General features: G+C 39.5%; 1 protein-coding gene across 4 annotated transcripts in view; it reads left to right on the top strand.

Annotated features, from left to right (window-relative positions):
• LOC133658960 (contactin-associated protein-like 5) overlaps positions 1 to 19,976 on the top strand; it is a 318,220-nt gene that overhangs the window by 206,330 nt on the left and 91,914 nt on the right. For all 4 annotated transcript variants that reach the window (XM_062061522.1, XM_062061521.1, XM_062061524.1 and 1 more), the window contains exon 12: positions 12,012 to 12,131. In XM_062061522.1, the coding sequence (XP_061917506.1) occupies positions 12,012 to 12,131 (120 nt within the window). The remainder of the gene's footprint in view (positions 1 to 12,011; positions 12,132 to 19,976) is intronic.

Below are 19,976 nucleotides of genomic sequence, written 5' to 3'. Positions count from 1 at the left end.
ATTGGCTAAAAAGTTAGCATGCTAAGATTTAGCATGTTTCACGTAACAAGTTATACATGTGTGTATTTATATATATATATATATATATATATATATATATATATATATATATATATGACTCTCAGGCTTCCTGCCTCAAAATTCTCTAAAAAAGTTAGCATGTTAACGTTAACATGCTAAGGTTTTAACATGTCTCAAGTAACACATTATATGACTCTGAGGCGTATAGCTGCAAGATTGGCTAAAAAAGTTAGCATGGTAATTTTAGCATGCTAGCTTGCGTAGATTTAGTATCTCTCAAGTAACAAGTTATATGACTCTGAGGCATAGAGCTGCACAATTTGTTATTTTTATTTTAACATGCTATCACATTAACATTAGCATGCTAAGAATGAACATGTCTCAAGTAACACGTTATATGACTCTGAGGCGTACGGTTGCAAGATTGGCTAAAAAAGTTAGCATGGTAATTTTAGCATGCTTAGATTTAGTATCTCTCAAGTAACAAGTTATATGACTAAGGGATACAGCTGCAAAGTTGGCTGAAAAAGTTTAGAATGTCTCAGGTAACAAGTTGTATGACTCTGAGGCGTACGGTTGCAAGATTGGCTAAAAAAGTTAGCATGCTTTAGCATGCTAGCAGGTTAACATGGGGATGCTAAGATTTAGCTTGTTTCCAGTGACAGGTTATATGACTCTGAGGCGTACGGCTGCAAAATTGGCTGAAAAGGTTAGCATGCTTATGCTAGCATGCTAAGATTTAGCATGTCTCAAATGATAACGTATATGACTGATGCGTACGCCTGCAAAATTGTCTGAAAATTTTAGCATGTGTCAAGTTAAATAGATAAAAAAATGGGTTATACTTGTATAGCGCTTTTCTACCTTCAAGGTACTCAAAGTTCTAAGTTGTATGACTCTGAAGTGTACCGCTGAAAAAATAGCTTAAAGAGTTAGCATGCTAAAAGTTAGTATGTGTCAAATATCAAGTTATATGACTCTTAGGCATACTGTCTAAAAAATTTAGCATGCTAAAGTTAGCATGCTAGCATGTTAACATGGGCATGCTAATATTTAGCTTGTCTCAAGTGACAAGTTATATGACTTTGAGGCATACGGCTGCAAAATTTACTAGGAAAGTTAGCGTGCTATTGCTAGCATGCTCAAATTTAGCATGTCTCAAGTGATACCTTATATGACTGAGAGGTGTACGGCTGCAAAATTGCCTCAAAAATTTAGGTAAGAAGTTCGCATGTGTCAAGTTCCAATATATTTGACTCTGAGGCGTGCAGCTGAAAAACTAACTAAAAAGGTTAGCATGCTAGTATGCTAACAGTTATCATGTGTCAAATATCAAGTTATATGACTCTGAGGTGTACGGCTTGAAAACCAGCGGGGGGGGGAAAGTTAGCACGCTAACAGATAGCATATGCGAGAAGATCGCAGCATATGGAAGAAAGTTATGAGTGTTATCATTTTTCACCACAAGGGTGCGAAGTTGGTGTCGATAGTAATGATTAGGCATGATCAGATCCCAACCTTAAAGCCTCGTGTGCGTTTCAAAGGAGATCCGATTATTTGAAAAAAAATGTGTAAGGGACAAGCGGTAGAAAATGGATGGATGGATGTTTTCACATTGCAGTCTTAGTAGATCACACACAACACACATACGAATAGGTCCATTGACTCTTACTGTATTTTGAACATGTACCTAATGTTGTGACCATTGACAACTTTAAACTTTAAAAGTGCTTAATTTAAAGGGGGTAAAAAATAGAGACAGAAAACAAACCCTGGATCCAAATCAAAAATCACGTCAAGCCTTCCGTTGGCTGCGAGCCCGCCTCTGTTCCGCGCTAGCTTTCATCCTAATCCGCATGCAACTTTTTGGATATCTTCTTCAAACAAACAGAAGCTCGCTGCCAAATCCAAGTAATTATGCAGTAGTATTACTATTAAACATGAGTGTACTGCAACCACACATATAGGATGTACTGGGCAAAGGGGGAAAGTGTGATGATAACCGTAGAACAGGAAATGTATACAACAAACAAAACAATTGAATTAAAATAAAAATGTTGACACATATAAAATCGCTCTTCTATTTATTTATTTCTTTTATCAGTACAAACAATATTTTACAAAAAAGATGCTAATGTGAATAGCTATGCTTTTTATTTAGCTTTGTGTGTAAGCTAAAAATATATACCGTATTTTAAGGCGCACCGGATTATAAGGCGCACCTTCAATGAATGGCCTATTTTAAAACTTTGTTCATATATAAGGCGCACCGCATTATAAGGCGCACCACATTATAAGGCGCATAGAATAGACGCTACAGTAGAGGCTGGGGTAACGTTAAGCATCCCGTAGTTGCGAGACCTCTTGTGGCTCAATATTGGTCCATATATAAGGTGCACCGGATTATAAGGCGCACCTTCAATGAATGGCCTATTTTAAAACTTTGTTCATATATAAGGCGCACCGCATTATAAGGCGCACCACATTGTAAGGCGCATAGAATAGATGCTACAGTAGAGGCTGGGGTTACGTTATGCATCCCGTAGTTGCGAGACCTCTTGTGGCTCAATATTGGTCCATATATAAGGCGCACGGGATTATAAGGTGCACCTTCAATGAATGGCCTATTTTAAAACTTTGTTCATATATAAGGCGCACCGCATTATAAGGCGCACCACATTATAAGGCGCATAGAATAGACGCTACAGTAGAGGCTGGGGTTACGTTATGCATCCCGTAGTTGCGAGACCTCTTGTGGCTCAATATTGGTCCATATATAAGGCGCACCGGATTATAAGGCGCACCTTCAATGAATGGCCTATTTTAAAACTTTGTTCATATATAAGGCGCACCGGATTATAAGGCGCACCTTCAATGAATGGCCTATTTTAAAACTTTGTTCATATATAAGGCGCACCGGATTATAAGGTGCACTTTCAATGAATGGCCTATTTTAAAACTTTGTTCATATATAAGGCGCACCGGATTATAAGGTGCACCTTCAATGAATGGCCTATTTTAAAACTTTGTTCATATATAAGGCGCACCGGATTATAAGGCGCACCTTCAATGAATGGCCTATTTTAAAACGTTGTTCATATATAAGGCGCACCGCATTATAAGGCGCACCACATTATAAGGCGCATAGAATTGACGCTACAGTAGAGGCTGGGGTTACGTTATGCATCCCGTAGTTGCGAGACCTCTTGTGGCTCAATATTGGTCCATATATAAGGCGCACCGGATTATAAGGCGCACCTTCAATGAATGGCCTATTTTAAAATGTTGTTCATATATAAGGCGCACCGGATTATAAGGTGCACCTTCAATGAATGGCCTATTTTAAAACTTTGTTCATATATAAGGCGCACCGCATTATAAGGCACACCTTCAATGAATGGCCTATTTTGAAACGTTGTTCATATATAAGGCGCACCGCATTATAAGGCGCACCACATTATAAGGCGCATAGAATTGACGCTACAGTAGAGGCTGGGGTTACGTTATGCATCCCGTAGTTGCGAGACCTCTTGTGGCTCAATATTGGTCCATATATAAGGCGCACCGGATTATAAGGCGCACTGTCAGCTTTTGGGATAATTGGAGGTTTTTAGGTGCGCCTTATAGTGCGGAAAATACGGTATATCAAATAGTGACAATAGTAAAAAATTTTAATTCAATTAATCACACTCTTGCAATTTGATTAATTGCGATTAATCGCTGAAAATTACTTGAGTGTGTTCGTATCTCCCCTTTTAAAGGGCAAAGTCCTCCCAGGTTCTTTTGTCTGAATAAGGCGAGGGGACTAGAATTAAAGATGAAACATTTATTTTACTACAAAGTCTGGCGCGTTCTCCCTAGATCAGGCCTGGGCAATTATTTTGACTCCGGGGCCACATTTAGAGAAAAAAATGTGTCTGGGGGCCGGTATATCTATTTTTAGGAACACTAATACAAAACCTCACAATAATGTCAGATTGAATGCTAAAAACTTAAATTCTACGAACGATAAAACACTGAATATTGACAAAATATGAACGTCACACCCCCTTTTGATCGACATATTTTACAATCAAGTGAAACGCAACAAAAATGCAACAAACAGTGAAATATGAACGCGAAGGGTACAAAATAAACCCACCTACAATCTGATACATCACTAAGCTTTAGAACTTTGTTGTGAAAATCTCCTTCCGCGTCTGTGGAAACGTTTCCCGCCCACACTGCTTGGTGCCTCGTCTGAGATGCTGTGACGTCGATTACCATAGTTACTAGTTAGATGACCATAGTAACTAATTAGATTACCATAGTAACTAATTAGATGACCATAGTAACTGGTATATCATCCAAAAGTGCAGATTCCAACCATTGAAATACTTAGTATAGTTCAAGACTTACAGTCATTAGAAAACATCTGTCATGATCTGTGGTCTAGACCAGGGGTGTCCAAACTTTTTCCACTGAGGGCCGCACACGAAAAAATTAAAGCATGTGGGGGCCATTTTGATATTTTTCATTTTCAAACCATAACAAAATATATGCATTTTTTATTTATTTTACCTTTAGGGGTCCCGGGGACCATAAAGGGTCTCAGTCGTTAAAATGTTAAAAATAAGTCAGATTATTATTTTTTTTAATTATTTAACACTTACAGTAAATCTCTATATCAACTTCAAGTTGATATAAAGTAATACAAATTAAAAAAAATGTTTTATGGCTTTTCTGTCAAAAACAACTTAGTTTTTTTATAGTAAAACTGAAATATGCAGTATTTAGTAATTGGAGCCCTAAAAGATCAATAATGCAGGACACCATTGATTTTAATTATTCCATATTTTTGAGTAATCACAGTGAAAAGATAAATAAAAAATCACTAAATATATTTGGGATCCAAAAGGTGCCCCACTCATAAAGTGATACATTTTTATTAGGTTTTTCTTTTACTTTCAACACGAGATCAACTTCAGATATATCTGTCGATTTTATGCCGGAACTATTATTTTGTTTGTTTTATGCGCTTTTGTCAAAGAAAACTTTGATGTTTTTATATGGCTACTACACAATATATGCAATATTTACCACATTGGGTGGCGAAGTTGGTAGAGTGGCTGTGTCAGCAATCGGAGTGTTGCTGGTTACTGGGGTTCAATCCCCACCTTCTACCATCCTAGTCACGTCCGTTGTGTCCTTGCGCAAGACACTTCACCCTTGCTCCTGATGGCTGCTGGTTAGCGCCTTGCATGGCAGCTCCCTCCATCAGTGTGTGTGTGAATGGGTGAATGTGGAAATAGTGTCAAAGTGCTTTGAGTACCTTGAAGGTAGAAAAGCGCTATACAAGTATAACCCATTTATCATTACAAAAAACATTTTAAAGTGAAATATTTGAAGTAATTGGAGCCCTGAAAATAATTCATTTTTCAGGGCTCCAATGGATTTTTTGTCTTTTTTTTTTTTTTTTTTTGAGCAATGGTAAAAAAAGAAAAATGAAGAAAGACAAAAGAAAAAAAAAACAGCCTGCATGGCAGCTTCTGTGTCAACATTGCAACTTTTTCTCGTTAGATTTCACCTCATTCCACTTTTTTTAATGTTCTTTTTTATTTTTACAATAGTATTTCCAGAATGTGTGGCGGGCCGGTAAACAATTAGCTGCGGGCCGCAAATGGCCGCCGGGCCGCACTTTGGACACCCCTGGTCTAGATCATGTTTTGTGTAGTTATGTTCTGTTAGTTTTGGACTCCTTTTAGTTCCTGTTGTGTGCGCCTCCCTGAGTTTGTTGTGGTTGCCATGGTTGCTAATTATGCTCACCTGTCTCTGATTAGTGTTCGGCCGCTCACCTGCTACCCGAGCACTAATCAGAGGCATTATTTAAGCCTGCCTTTGCCAGTCAGTCGGCCTGGCGTCATCGTTCGCTTCATGCCTGGTCTACGTAAGTCTCGTCTGTTCATGCCACGGGTAGTACATTTCCTAGTTTATGATTCCAGTAGTGATGGGTTGATGAGGCGTTTCGACACATTGCAAAACTGTATTGATACTGTGTCACTAAATACTGACATCTGCTGGACATTAAAAATCCCTACAGGCAACTTATGGACCGACTCAACTGACACTGATTTTATGACCTAGAGCCGCCCTAGTGGCTCTCTGGAGCTTTTTCAAAAATGTATGAAAAATGGAATAAGATGAGGGGGAAAAAATATATTTTTTGTTTTAATATGGTTTCTGTAGGAGGACAAACGTGACACAAACCTCCCTAATCGTTATAAAGCACACTGTTTATATTAAACATGCTTCACGGATTCGAGTATTTGGCGAGCGCCGTTTTGTCCTACTAATTTTGGCGGTCCTTGAACTCACCGTATTTTGTTTACATGTATTACTTTCTCCGACTTCCCAGGACGTGTTTTATGCCACTTCTTTTTCTGTCTCATTTTGTCCACCAAACTTTTAACGTTGTGCGTGAATGCACAAAGGTGAGTTGTGTTGATGTTATTGACTTGTGTGGAGTGCTAATCAGGTATATTTGGTCACTGCATGACTGCAAGCTAATCGATGCTAACATGCTATTTATGCTAGCTATATGTACATATTGCATCATTATGCCTCATTTGTAGGTATTTTTGAGCTCATTTAGTTTCCTTTAAGTCATCTTAATTTAATTCATATCTCATGACACACTATCTGTATGTAATATGGCTTTTAATTTTTTGCGGCTCCAGACAGATTTGTTTTTGTATTTTTGGTCCAATATGGCTCTTTCAACATTTTGGGTTGCCGACCCCTGTTCTAGTATATACAATAATATAAACCAAGTCATTGTATTTCATTTAGGATTATTTCATATCTTCATTTAAATAAAAATATATTTTTATCTTTTTAGATACAGTCAATAAATAATGTGAACATGTATCATAACATGGAAATATAAGAGAACGTGTTGTGAATGAGGATGCTTGTGGACTGGGAATTTTTTATTACTATTTTTTTCACATTTTTCCAACGTATTAAATTTTAGACGAGTTCTCTTCTTAGTTATTATCCTGGGTGTCTCTGAAACTTCATTTTCATGCCTGGCCCTATAATGCCTCAGCATTGAGGAGGTGGATTTGTTAATGTACGACAATTCTGTCGTACGAATGCGACATTTAACCTGCAGAAAATATGAATAGTAAACTAAGAATCATTTTGAAGAGATTTTGAATTCTAATAGATCAAGTGGAAACTTTGAGAGAACAGGATGAAACGACAAGGAAATGAACACAACAGACAGCAGCTTTATTTTTGTATATGTTTTTGTCCATTCTTAACATGTACAAGACACATAAGAACTGAAATTACATTTTCGGCACAATCCCGCTAAGAGCAGACATACGTTACAGGGGGACAAGACGGGACCGCCGACGGATCAGCCACTTACAGCGCTCCTTAAAAAGGTGGGAAAAAGGTGACATTGGGAAAGGGGGAAGAGTAAAAAAAATATCAGTCTGAGGCAGGACCCTCAGGAGTGGTCCAGACTGAGTCCGAGGAAAAAAACTCACATAGCATGGCACACATAAACATGGTACATGTAATCACAACAACGCGCAACAGAGGAGGGGGGAGTTGGGACCCTGGAAGCCGGCTGCCGCTACTAAAGCGCTACTCAGCCCCCACAGCCCCTGAGGAATTAAGCAGTGGTGAAGGCGTTGATTTGGGGAGGGGCGTGTGCGTGCATGTATGCCCAATTAACTTGGGTGAGATGTTGGAATGTCTTTGTGGACTGAGGCCGATCTCAAAAGTTCGACCCAGGTGCTTTTTGAAAAAAAAGAAGGTCAAAAGCGTCCATCTTTGAGTAGTCCTCAGGGGAGTTCTTCAGAACAGCCTGTTCCTCAAGGCCATTCGAGGGAGTCAAATCGTAGATTAAGATGTTGTTTTTCACAAATACCTTTTTTTCCGATATATGATCAAAATATTGCCACACGACGGAAGTCTTTCTTTTTGCCTGAGTCTGCTCCATGATCTCCGACGACGATAAATTACAAATGACCAACGACAGAAGTGCGGCGATTCTGTTGGCAGCAGCATCTCGTTGACAAATGCGCTTCCTTATAAACACAGTTTGGCGCGCAGGCGTCAGTTCGACACAGTTCGCGTATCGGTCACGTGACCGAAACAGCTCATGATCGGTCACGTGACTTTCTAAAAGCGGTACGTGCACCGACACAGGGTTTTGCTCTATGAGCTCGACGCATGCGCTGATGCATCGGTGTTGCCGGACCCATCACTAGATTCCAGTGCTAAGTTGGGTTTCTTTAGCTTTTCGTGCGAACGGCACGCTTTCCTTTTGCTTCCTGTTTTTGGTTCAAGCTGTGATTTATGTTAAATAAATCATACTCCTACCTTCACGCTTTGTCCGGAGTTGTACGTTCTGCATCCCGGGAGAACGACCCCGCATAAAGATGCGACCCCGCCGTGACAACATCACTGCACATCATAATGGCAGCTAAACTTTCCATCTTAAAGGCCTACTGAAAGCCACTACTAGCGACCACGCAGTCTGATAGTTTATATATCAATGATGAAATCTTAACATTGCAACACATGCCAATACGGCCGGGTTAACTTATAAAGTGACATTTTAAATGTCCCGCGAAACTTCCGGTTGAAAACGTCTATGTATGATGACGTATGCGCGTGACGTCAATGGTTGAAACGGAAATATTCGGACACATTGTATCCAATACAAAAAGCTCGGTTTTCATCGCAAAATTCCACAGTATTCTGTGTTGGTGAATCTTTTGCAATTTGTTTAATGAACAATGAAGACTGCAAAGAAGAAAGCTGTAGGTGGGATCGGTGTATTAGCGGCCGGCTGCAGCAACACAACCAGGAGGACTTTGACTTGGATAGCAGACGCGCTATCCGACGCTAGCCGCAGACCGCATTGATGATCGGGTGAAGTCCTTCGTCGCTCCGTCGATCGCTGGAACGCAGGTGAGCACGGGTGTTGATGAGCAGATGAGGGCTGGCTGGCGTAGGTGGATAGCTAATGTTTTTAGCATAGCTCTGTGAGGTCCCCTTGCTAAGTTAGCTTCAATGGCGTCGTTAGCAACAGCATTGTTAAGCTTCACCAGGCTGGAAAGCATTAACCGTGTAGTTACATGTCCATGGTTTAATAGTATTGTTGATTTTGAAGTGAAGTGAATTATATTTATATAGCGCTTTTTCTCAAGCGACTCAAAGCGCTTTACATAGTGAAACCCAATATCTAAGTTACATTTAAACCAGTGTGGGTGTCACTGGGAGCAGGTGGGTAAAGTGTCTTGCCCAAGGACACAACGGCAGTGACTAGGATGGCGGGAGCGGGGATCGAACCTGCAACCCTCAAGTTGCTGGCACGGCCGCTCTACCAACCGAGCTATACCGCCCCATTTTCTGTCTATCCTTCCAGTCAGGGGTTTATTTATTTTGTTTCTATCTGCAGTTAAGCCCGATGCTATCACGTTAGCTCCGTAGCTAAAGTGCGTCACCGATGTATTGTCATGGAGATAAAAGTCACTGTGAATGTCCATTTCGCGTTCTCGACTCTCATTTTCAAGAGGATATAGTATCCGAGGTGGTTCAAAATACAAATCCGTGATCCACAATAGAAAAAGGAGAGAGTGTGGAATCCAATGAGCCAGCTTGTACCTAAGTTACGGTCAGAGCGAAAAAAGATGCGTCCTGCACTGCACTCTAGTCCTTCACTCTGACGTTCCTCATCCACGAATCTTTCATCCTGGCTCAAATTAATGGGGTAATCGTCGCTTTCTCGGTCCGAATCGCTCTCGCTGCTGGTGTAAACAATGGGGAAATGTGAGGAGCCTTTCAACCTGTGACGTCACGCTACTTCCGGTACAGGCAAGGCTTTTTTTTATCAGCGACAAAAAGTTGCGATGTTCTCTACTAAATCCTTTCAGCAAAAATATGGCAATATCGCAAAATGATCAAGTATGACACATAGAATGGATCTGCTATCCCCGTTTAAATAAAACAAATTCATTTCAGTAGGCCTTTAAACATCTAAAAAAAAAATGATTTGGGAATGTCCGGCGGGCCAGATTTGAAAAGCTTAACGGGCCGCATGTGGCCCCCGGGCCTTAATTTGCCCAGGTCTGCCCTTGATTGTCCCTCAGCTCACATGCTTTTGTCCTCCTTGGCTGAGTTCTGAACCTGAACATTAACCTAAGCATGTGTTTTAGACACATGCACATTCCCTCTCTTTGTCTCGTTCTTGGCACCTCTTCTCATCATCGAAACCAATAAGATACTGTGTGTGTGTGTGTGTGTGTGTGTGTGTGTGTGTGTGTGTGTGTGTGTGTGTGTGTGTGTGTGTGTGTGTGTGTGTGTGTGTGTGTGTTGGCAACGATAAAAACTCATTGTGTTTTGTCCTTGAACAGAACAAAGTGAAATGAGAGTGGGACTCCCGACACTCTTCCGCTCTGCTTGAAGGTGGAAAATATTTCCCTAACACCTTACTTTGAAAAGCTGTGCTCGACAAAACGTGCACGTGCTCATTTTAGCCACTAATCCTGACTTTCCTCATTTTTAATTCAAAACATTGTTTTTATTAATTTTTGTCTTGGGGGTTAAAGTGACGTATATAATGTGCTCCCATGTGCTGATCAACTTGAATTTATTATTATGCTTTTATTTTTATTTTGCTGTATTTTTCAGTATCAAATGGTTCAAGTTGGTAAAAAATATGTTTTTTGTTTGAATAAGGATTTATTTATTTTTTAATTTCAGGTAAATTGATGCACTTTCAATATTTTCTGTCATAGAAAGTTATTCTTTTGTCGCAAGTTGATCAATATTTTTTTGTTTGTTTGTTTTCTCGAATGTTATGCAGAGGTGTACCGTATTTTTCGGACTATAAGTCGCAGTTTTTTTCATAGTTTGGCCGGGGGTGCGACTTATACTCAGGAGCGACTTATGTGTGAAATTATTAACCCATTAGCGTAAAATATCAAATAATATTATTTAGCTCATTCACGTAAGAGACTAGACGTATAAGATTTCATGGGATTTAGCGATTAGGAGTGACAGATTGTTTGGTAAACGTATAGCATGTTCTATATGTTATAGTTATTTGAATGACTCTTACCATAATATGTTACGTTAACACACCAGGCACCTTCTCAGTTGGTTATTTATGCCTCATATAACGTACACTTATTCAGCCTGTTGTTCACTATTCTTTATTTATTTTAAATTGCCTTTCAAATGTCTATTCTTGGTGTTTGGTTTTATTAAATACATTTCCCCCAAAATTGCGACTTATACTCCAGTGCGACTTATATATGTTTTTTTCCTTCTTCATTATGCATTTTCGGCCGGTGCGACTTATACTCCGGAGCGACTTATACTCCGAAAAATACGGTACTTATAACAATTTGATAGAGAACTGATACTATTTATAGTCGGGATGGAGGTTTGGTTTTCTCCTCCAGAAAATAATTGAGAAGCACTGACTCAATCTGTGAACATACAGTACGAAGAGGATTCATACCTGACACGTGAAACGTGACGAAAGTGGTGGCATGCACGATCCACCTGAGCCGCCAGACGACAGTAGCGTTTTGAGTATCTTAAAATGTGGCAATTCCAACTTTGACCACGGCGTCGGTTGCCACGGAGAGTGGCGCTTTCCATTATTTTCAGTAGACTGCGTTGCAAAATTATTAACCCCTCCTCTTCCTCTCACGCGAGATCCGGCCAGGAATGGGGCCATAAAAATACCTTCCCTATTATACATGATTAATGTAATTTTTCTTAAAAAGCCGACCCATTCCCCAACCAGAACCTTCCGCATAGACATAGGCGGTCCAGCAGGGATGAAGGAGATCAGGAACCGGTCGATGAAATCCCATTCAGGTTATGAATTGGTGTATTATTTTTCATTTGGACTTAATAGGACTATTAAGGTTGGAAATTGTCCTTCTTTGACACCCCCGACCCCTCCATCTCCGCAGCCGTCTACGAGTCGTCCTGCGAGGCCTACAAGCTGATCGGCGGCTCCTCTGGCTTCTACGCCATCGATCCGGACGGGAGCGGACCCCTGGGGGCCGCGCAGGCGTACTGCAATATGACAGGTGAGCTCCGAGATGGCGAATGTACCGTAAATTCCACACTATACACTTTGCACCCTGCAGCTTATTAATAGACGGTGCGGCCAATTTAGGTATTTCTCTCCGATAACAGATGGATGGATGGATAGATAGATAGATAGATAGATAGATAGATAGATAGTGTTGCGTCGGACCAGTTCTTCCTCCAAGGGAATTTAAGTTACTGGTCAATCCCAAGTTCTTTTGGATGACATATAAACTGAGTAAGAAGGATCACCAGGACAGAATAGGAATATTTTCTAGTTTATTCCAAAGCTTTGGGAGGTCAACTCAATCAATACATTCGTGTTGATCTAACACTCGAACGGAAGAGCCTACTTCTTGCAAAACGAAGAAGGCCCCCACCTGTCTGAGAAGGAACACGGCTTCATTGTTCCACTACAGATACGACAAAAGGGAGTATTCCATTTCATACAGTGCAGGCCCTCAAGGTAACACACATAGTTTACTTGCGGACATAAGATAAGAAATAGAGAGGGGGCCAAATGGAAAATACTAGCTGCTTCACACATGACTATGAATTAAAAAGAAATAACTCTTAAACATATATATATGCATTCTTCACGATAGATAGATAGATAGATAGATAGTACTTTATTGATTCCTTCAGGAGAGTTCCCTCAGGAAAATAAAAAAATTCCAGCAGCAGTGTACATAATTGAGATTGAATTTAAAAAGTAAATAATGGGGGTGTAAATGGAAATATTACAATAAGAATAAAAATAAAAAGCAACAATGAGAATACAAATATAACAGTAAAATAAGAATATAACAAGAGAAAGTAGGCAGTAGTGACCATGTTATGAAAAAGTATAAAATACTATGGAACCAGAACACTGCCAGTAAGAAGTCTTTTTTTTCTTTCTTTTTTATTCGATATCAAACTTTACTGGCAGTGTTCTGGCTCCATAACAGTCGTTCTAAAAAAATAGTTCAAACCAAAAAAACAGCAAATACACCTAAAAAAGTTTTTATTGTTTGTCCTATGGCGCCATCTATGGCGAGCATCGTGTTTTTTATTTATTTATTTTTTTCAACCGGAGTGCGGTTGTTCGTCTACCAGCTGTCAATAGCATTTAGACTGGTATGGATTCTTCATTCATCACTCCAGGCAACGTTTGTAAGTTTTACAATATAACTAAAACTGTTCATGCTCACTAAAGCGTCCCATGTGTGATGTTTGCATGCATATTTGTACACGCTGTCCTAATGTAATCAAGCTAGCGTCGCTAGCATTAGCTAATATGCTAACTAGAGATGTCCGATAATATCGGACTGCCGATATTATCGTCCGATACATGCTTTAAAATGTAATATCGGAAATTATCGGTATCGGTTTCAAAAAGTAAAATGTATGACTTTTTAAAACGCCGCCGTGTACACGGACGTAGGGAGAAGTACAGAGCGCCAATAAACCTTAAAGGCACTGCCTTTACGTGCCGGCCCAGTCACACAATATCTACGGCTTTTCACACACACAAGTGAATGCAAGCATACTTGGTCAACAGCCATACAGGTCACACTGAGGGTAAACAACTTTAACACTGTTACAAATATGCGCCACACAAGAATGACAAACACATTTCGGGAGAACATCCGCACCGTATACAACATAAACACAACAGAACAAATACCCAGAACCCCTTGCAGCACTAACTCTTCCGGGATGCTACAATATTCACCCCCCGCTACCCCCTACACCTTCCTCACCTCAACCCCGCCCACCTCAACCTCCTCATGCTCTCTCAGGGAGAGCATGTCCCAAATTCCAAGCTGCTGTTTTGAGTCGGTTAAAAAATGTGGAACTGGTGGAAGTTTGAAAAATGGCCAATTCATTTTGATTCGGAAAATTGTCCCGGAAAACCTGGAATTCTGGGAAATCTGGGAATTTTTGGAATTTGTCAAGGAAAAGCCCGCGATTCCCCGAATAGGCTGAACAATGTGGACGGTAGAGTGGGCCGAAATCTGGAGAAGAAGAAGAACTAGAAGAGGCAATTCCTGAAGGAATTGCGTGTGAATCCTCCAATGCTGAAGTTGAAGTGAAATGCTGATAGAATGCAGTGGGAATGTAAGAATAGTTTGATTGTTGGAATGTTGAAGAGCTGACACTGAACTGCAATGCTAATGGAATGTAGAATGAATGTAGAAATGGTTTAAATCGTTTAAACGCTGAAATGGTTTGAACGTTGAAGAGTTTGAATTTCCAGGAAATCTGGAATTTGGTTTGGAACTTGGGAAAGTGTTAGTCTGAATGTCCAGGATGAGTGGAATGTGTTAATGTTGGAATGGTTTGAATAGGTTGAAAAAGGTGGGAATTGTGCAACTTGGGAAAATGTCCCATTCATTTCAATGGGAACTTCATGGAAATTTGGGAATTTGGGGAAAAGCGGGATTTTTTAAAAAATGATTAAGAACTTGAATGAGCTGAATTGGTTGGTGTTAGAATTACTTAAATCGGGCAAGAAATGTTGATGTAGTAAATGGTATTAAGGAATTTCGGGAAAATCTGGAATTTTTTTGAACTTGGAAAAAGTGTAGTTTGAATTGGTGGAATGTGTCAAAGGTGGAATGGTTTGAACGGGTTGAAGAATGTGGGAATTGTGGAAGTTATTTATTATTTATTAATTTTTTTTATTTTTTGGGGGGTTGGTTCACTAATTGTAAGTGTATCTTGTGTTTTTTATGTTGATTTAATTAAAAAAAAAAAAAAATATATATATATATATATATATATATATATATTTTTTTTTTTTTTTTGTTTGTTTTTTTATTTCTTGCGCGGCCCGGTACCAATCGATCCACGGACCGGTACCGGGCCGCGGCCCGGTGGTTAGGGACCACTGATGTAGACCACAAGGAAGTGTTTTACATTTAGAGAAAAGAGAAAAAAAAGACTCCTTTAATGCACCCTATATATGGAAAAAGATCGAAATAGACCATTCATCGGCAGTGCGCCCTATGGTCCGGAAAATACGGTAGATGAATTTTGGAGCATTCGCACAACAAGGTCCACCCTTGTTATTTTGACCAGTATTTGTTCATACAAACAAACACTATCTTATAGAGATGGCCGATAATATCGGCCTGCCGATATTATCGGCCGATAAATGCTATAAAATGTAATATCGGAAATTATCGGTATCGTTTTTTTTATTATCGGTATCGTTTATTTATTTATTTTTTATTAAATCAACATAAAATACACAAGATACACTTACAATTACTGCACCAACCCAAAAAACCTCCCTCCCCCATTTGCACTCATTCACAAAAAAGGGTTTCAGGCATGTGATTTTTCCGTCTAAAGTCGGAATTCCGTCTTTTTTAATCTCGGGGGGGGGGAAAAATTATCTCCCGTTTTTCCGTTTTTTTTCCGACCCTAAATCAAGATTCGAGACGTAGTTTATATTATGCTGTAGTTGATTGGTCGATATGTTCCTTGTGAGCAATCAGGACATCTGTTATGAATGATGACGTTAATAACGTCATCATTCATAATGGTTATTACGGCCATTTTCCGTATGCAAACGATGTCGGTTCTCGAGAGAAAGGACGCTTTACGAGTAAAAGAAACTGATAAACATGTCAAAAATAAGTTTGGATGGGACTGGATGGAAAGGGAAATCACTGATACTGTTGGGAAGAAGGAAGTTACGACTTTGTTCGGTGATTTTATTCGGAAAATCGATCGTCCCGGAAAGGTTTTGTACACGTGGTGTCATGTTAATATTGACTATGGATCACGAGGTTTCAAGGCTTTGGAAGTTCATGCGAAACGCCAAAAACATATGAAACAATTTGAAGCAAGGAAGACAAACTTTTCACTAGCTGGTACTTTTGGATGTCACCCGAAAGTGAGCAAACCTTACGGACTTCATCCTTTGTTTACATGGAGAGGAAAGATCCACCCACTTCAGTTGCAGACAGGGTTGTTAATAATGAGGTAAGCTAAAAAAATATGTGCTTGCGAAATAGCATGTTTGTTTTAAATATTAACCAATTATTGCTTAGCGAAATATAAATGGGTTTTTCTAAAAATAAAAAGCCACGTGAAAATATATTATGAAATTACAGAAATTCAAAGAGTCGCATTATTGAATCCGGTTAACAATTTATTTGAAATAAATTTGCATATAATACTATTTTGTAATATTAAGTTCTTATGTAGTCTCTTGAAACTTGAAAGTAAATATTTTCACACTTGTTTCATGCAATATGTCAGTGTCCTCACATTATTATTATTTCCTCTTTTCAAATATGAGTAAACAATACAAAACATGTTTAATTATTTTCATAAATGTATATCCTATTTTGGTGAAAAGAATGAAATGTTTACATTACATGAACTGAAGTAATGTGGTAATACTGTAAATAAAGTGTAGATAATAACACTGATCAAAGTGACACCTGTGGATGTGAAATGAACACAAGATGTAAATATTAGTGACTAAATACTGTTGGGACTGAACCATACACAGTGATTCATTAGGATAATTGGGTTATGTATGTTCTATTAATGATGTTTTCATGTCTTTAAACACTAAAATATTTTCTTCAAATGGTGCTGTCTTTGTTAATTTTAGCATGTTAAATTGGTGAAAAACCAGGAGCTTCGGGGGGCGTTGCCCCCCTTGTCCCCCCCCCTGGACCTGGCTGGGGGCCTTCGTCCCCCAGACCACCGTAAGTTTTTTCAGTCTTTTTCATTGTGGTCAAATCACATGCCTGATTAAATCAACATAAAAAACACAAGGTACACTTACAATTAGTGCACCAACCCAAAAAACCTCCCTGCCCCATTTACACTCATTCACACCAAAGGGTTGTTTCTTTCTGTTATTAATATTCTGGTTCCTACATTATATATATATACCGTATTTCCTTGAATTGGCGCAGGGAATATAGTATTCGCACGTCTAGAATTACTGCCGGGTCAAACTCGTTTCTCAAAATAATTAACGCATGCTTGGCCTTATCGCCGGTTTATTATTGAAGCTGGATCAAATTCGTTTCGCAAAATATTAATTTTATTATCGCATGTCTGTAATTTTCGCCGGGTCAAACTCGTTTCGCAAAATATTTAGCATATGGCTAGAACTTCCACCGGGTCAAATTCGTTACGTCACGAGTGACGCATCTGTCCTCATTTTCAAAATGGAGGAAACTGCTTTCAGTAGTTTACAATCGCACAAAGGAAAAAAGATAAAGAGCTTTTCAGTAGGATTTAAGGTCCAAGCTATTGAATACCTGTACAGTATGCTAAAGAGAACAGTAAGCAGCTATGTTTTATTAATATACCGTAGCTGCGTGTGTGAAATACTGTATAAGTCATTAAATGACTCCCGCCTCCTGGTGGTAGAGGGCGCTGCCGCGCTAGTGATCCTTCTTGCGACTTCCGGTACTGCAGAAGAAGTGAACACACGCAGCAAGAGGTTTTTTTTTCTGTCCTCTGCCTGAACTTTTAAAATGGAGGATTACATACATAAAATAAAACAGTTTTCTAAACTGGACTTTCAATCGAAGCAGGAGGTAATAATTAAAGGAATATCTCCATCGAAACAGAGACTTTTAAAACTGAAGAAAGAAAATAAGGAAGACTTCTATAAACAAGTTATCGATGCTTTTGGTCAGAAGGAGCTGCAAATGGACTCCATTTATAAGTACAGGTAAGACCATAACGTTTTTTTTAATTAAATGTGCTTTTCATGATGGTATGCTTACATCACACTCAAAGCGCACGCCTAAATTTTATGGATTCCTTTTGGTAAACGCCGGAGTGAGAAGAGGTTTTAAAATAATTACCGCATGCACGGCCATCCCGCCGGTTTCCGGTAAACGCAGGTGTGACAGGAGGTTTTAAATTAATTAACGCCCCTGCGGCTATTCAAGGAAATACGGTATACACTACCGTTCAAAAGTTTGGGGTCACCCAAATAATTTTGTGGAATTGCCTTCATTTCTAAGAACAAGAATAGACTGTCGAGTTTCAGATGAAAGTTCTCTTTTTCTGGCCATTTTGAGCGTTTAATTGACCCCACAAATGTGATGCTCCAGAAACTCAATCTGCTCAAAGGAAGGTCAGTTGTGTAGCTTCTGTAACGAGCTAAACTGTTTTCAGATGTGTGAACATGATTGCACAAGGGTTTTCTAAACATCAATTAGCCTTCTGAGCCAATGAGCAAACACATTGTACCATTAGAACACTGGAGTGATAGTTGCTGGAAATGGGCCTCTATACACCTATGTAGATATTGCACCAAAAACCAGACATTTGCAGCTAGAATAGTCATTTACCACATTAGCAATGTATAGAGTGTATTTCTTTAAAGTTAAGACTAGTTTAAAGTTATCTTCATTGAAAATAAGGACATTTCAATGTGACCCCAAACTTTTGAACGATAGTGTATATCAATACAGTCTGCAAGGGATACAGTCCGTAAGCACACATGATTGTGCGTGCTGCTGCTCCACTAATAATACTAACCTTTAACAGCTAATTTTACTCATTTTCATGAATTACTAGTTTCTATGTAACAATTTTATATTGTATTACTTTCTTTTTTATTCAAGAAAATGTTTTTAATTTATTTATAATATTTTATTTATTTTTTTTATTTTTTTTAAAGAACCTTATCTTCACCATACCTGGTTGTCCAAATTAGACATAATAATGTGTTAATTCCACGACTGTATATATCGGTATCGGTTGATATCGGTATCGTTAATTAAGAGTTGGACGATATCGGATATCGGCAAAAAGCCATTATCGGACATCCCTACTATTTTACTATAACATTTTTGTTGAAGTTAGCTGTTTTTCAAACGCTAATATTCACAACGATATCTCCCGCTTATAATCCGGTGCGGCTAATATGAGGAGAACTATTTTGTCCTTGTAAAACGTGGTGGGTGCGTCGTGTATCGTGGTTTTTAATTGACTGATCGATTGAGACGTTTATTAGTAGATTGCACAGCACAGTACATATTCCGTACAATTGACCACTAAATGGTAACACCCCAATAAGTTTTTCAACTTGTTTAAATCGGGGTCCACGTTAATCAATTCGTGGTGCGTTCTGTAGTCGGGAAAATACGGTAACCTTTGCGAGGCTGAAGGAGGAGGGCGTCACGCAGCGGGAGACGAGGGCTTTTATCGCCGCCTCTCGGCTTTCGCTTTACGTAGACTTGACCTCAATTAGAAAACACATCCCGGATGCAAACAGCTCTCAGCGTGACGACCCGGCGTGCATAATCATAACCGAGGAGGGATTTTCTCCCAGGCAGAGTAAACACTGCACGCTGGAAGAGAATGGAGTCCTCCTTTCATTCGACTCCACAAACAAAGGCCGACTTGTTGGAAAGATTGTTTGCGGTTTTCTTCTCTTCCTCCGTCGCGCGGGCGGGGGGGGCGGGGGGGGGGGGGCACTGTCAGGTGCAGACGGGAATTAATTAGCTTTTCTTTTTTTTCTCTTCTTTTTCCACGGATGCAAAATGTCAGCCGGCCGCACAGATGGCGCCTGAGCGTCGGCCGTGATACGTCCGCGTGACAGCGAGCATCTTTTACGCTGACATTCACCGCGTAAATATCCCACCTGATTTACGGCTTTTTATTATGAAACAAGAACAACACCAGGAGGCATAAAAGTTACGATGCTTTTTTTTTTTTCTTTCCCCGACACTGCAGCAGCATGGTCGGGGGGGGAGGCTAAATGTATTTGTGGAACCAAATCTGTGTTAAGCAAACATTCCTTGCGTGTCTTTAGTGCAATACAGTAAATCTTTCCATCGAGGTTAATTGGTTCCGGGCATAGT

This window comes from Entelurus aequoreus, linkage group LG10 (assembly GCF_033978785.1).
Source record: "Entelurus aequoreus isolate RoL-2023_Sb linkage group LG10, RoL_Eaeq_v1.1, whole genome shotgun sequence".
NCBI classification, from domain to species: domain Eukaryota; kingdom Metazoa; phylum Chordata; class Actinopteri; order Syngnathiformes; family Syngnathidae; genus Entelurus; species Entelurus aequoreus.
Note: the sequence above shows the minus strand (reverse complement) of the source record. Positions and strands in the feature narration are given on the sequence as shown.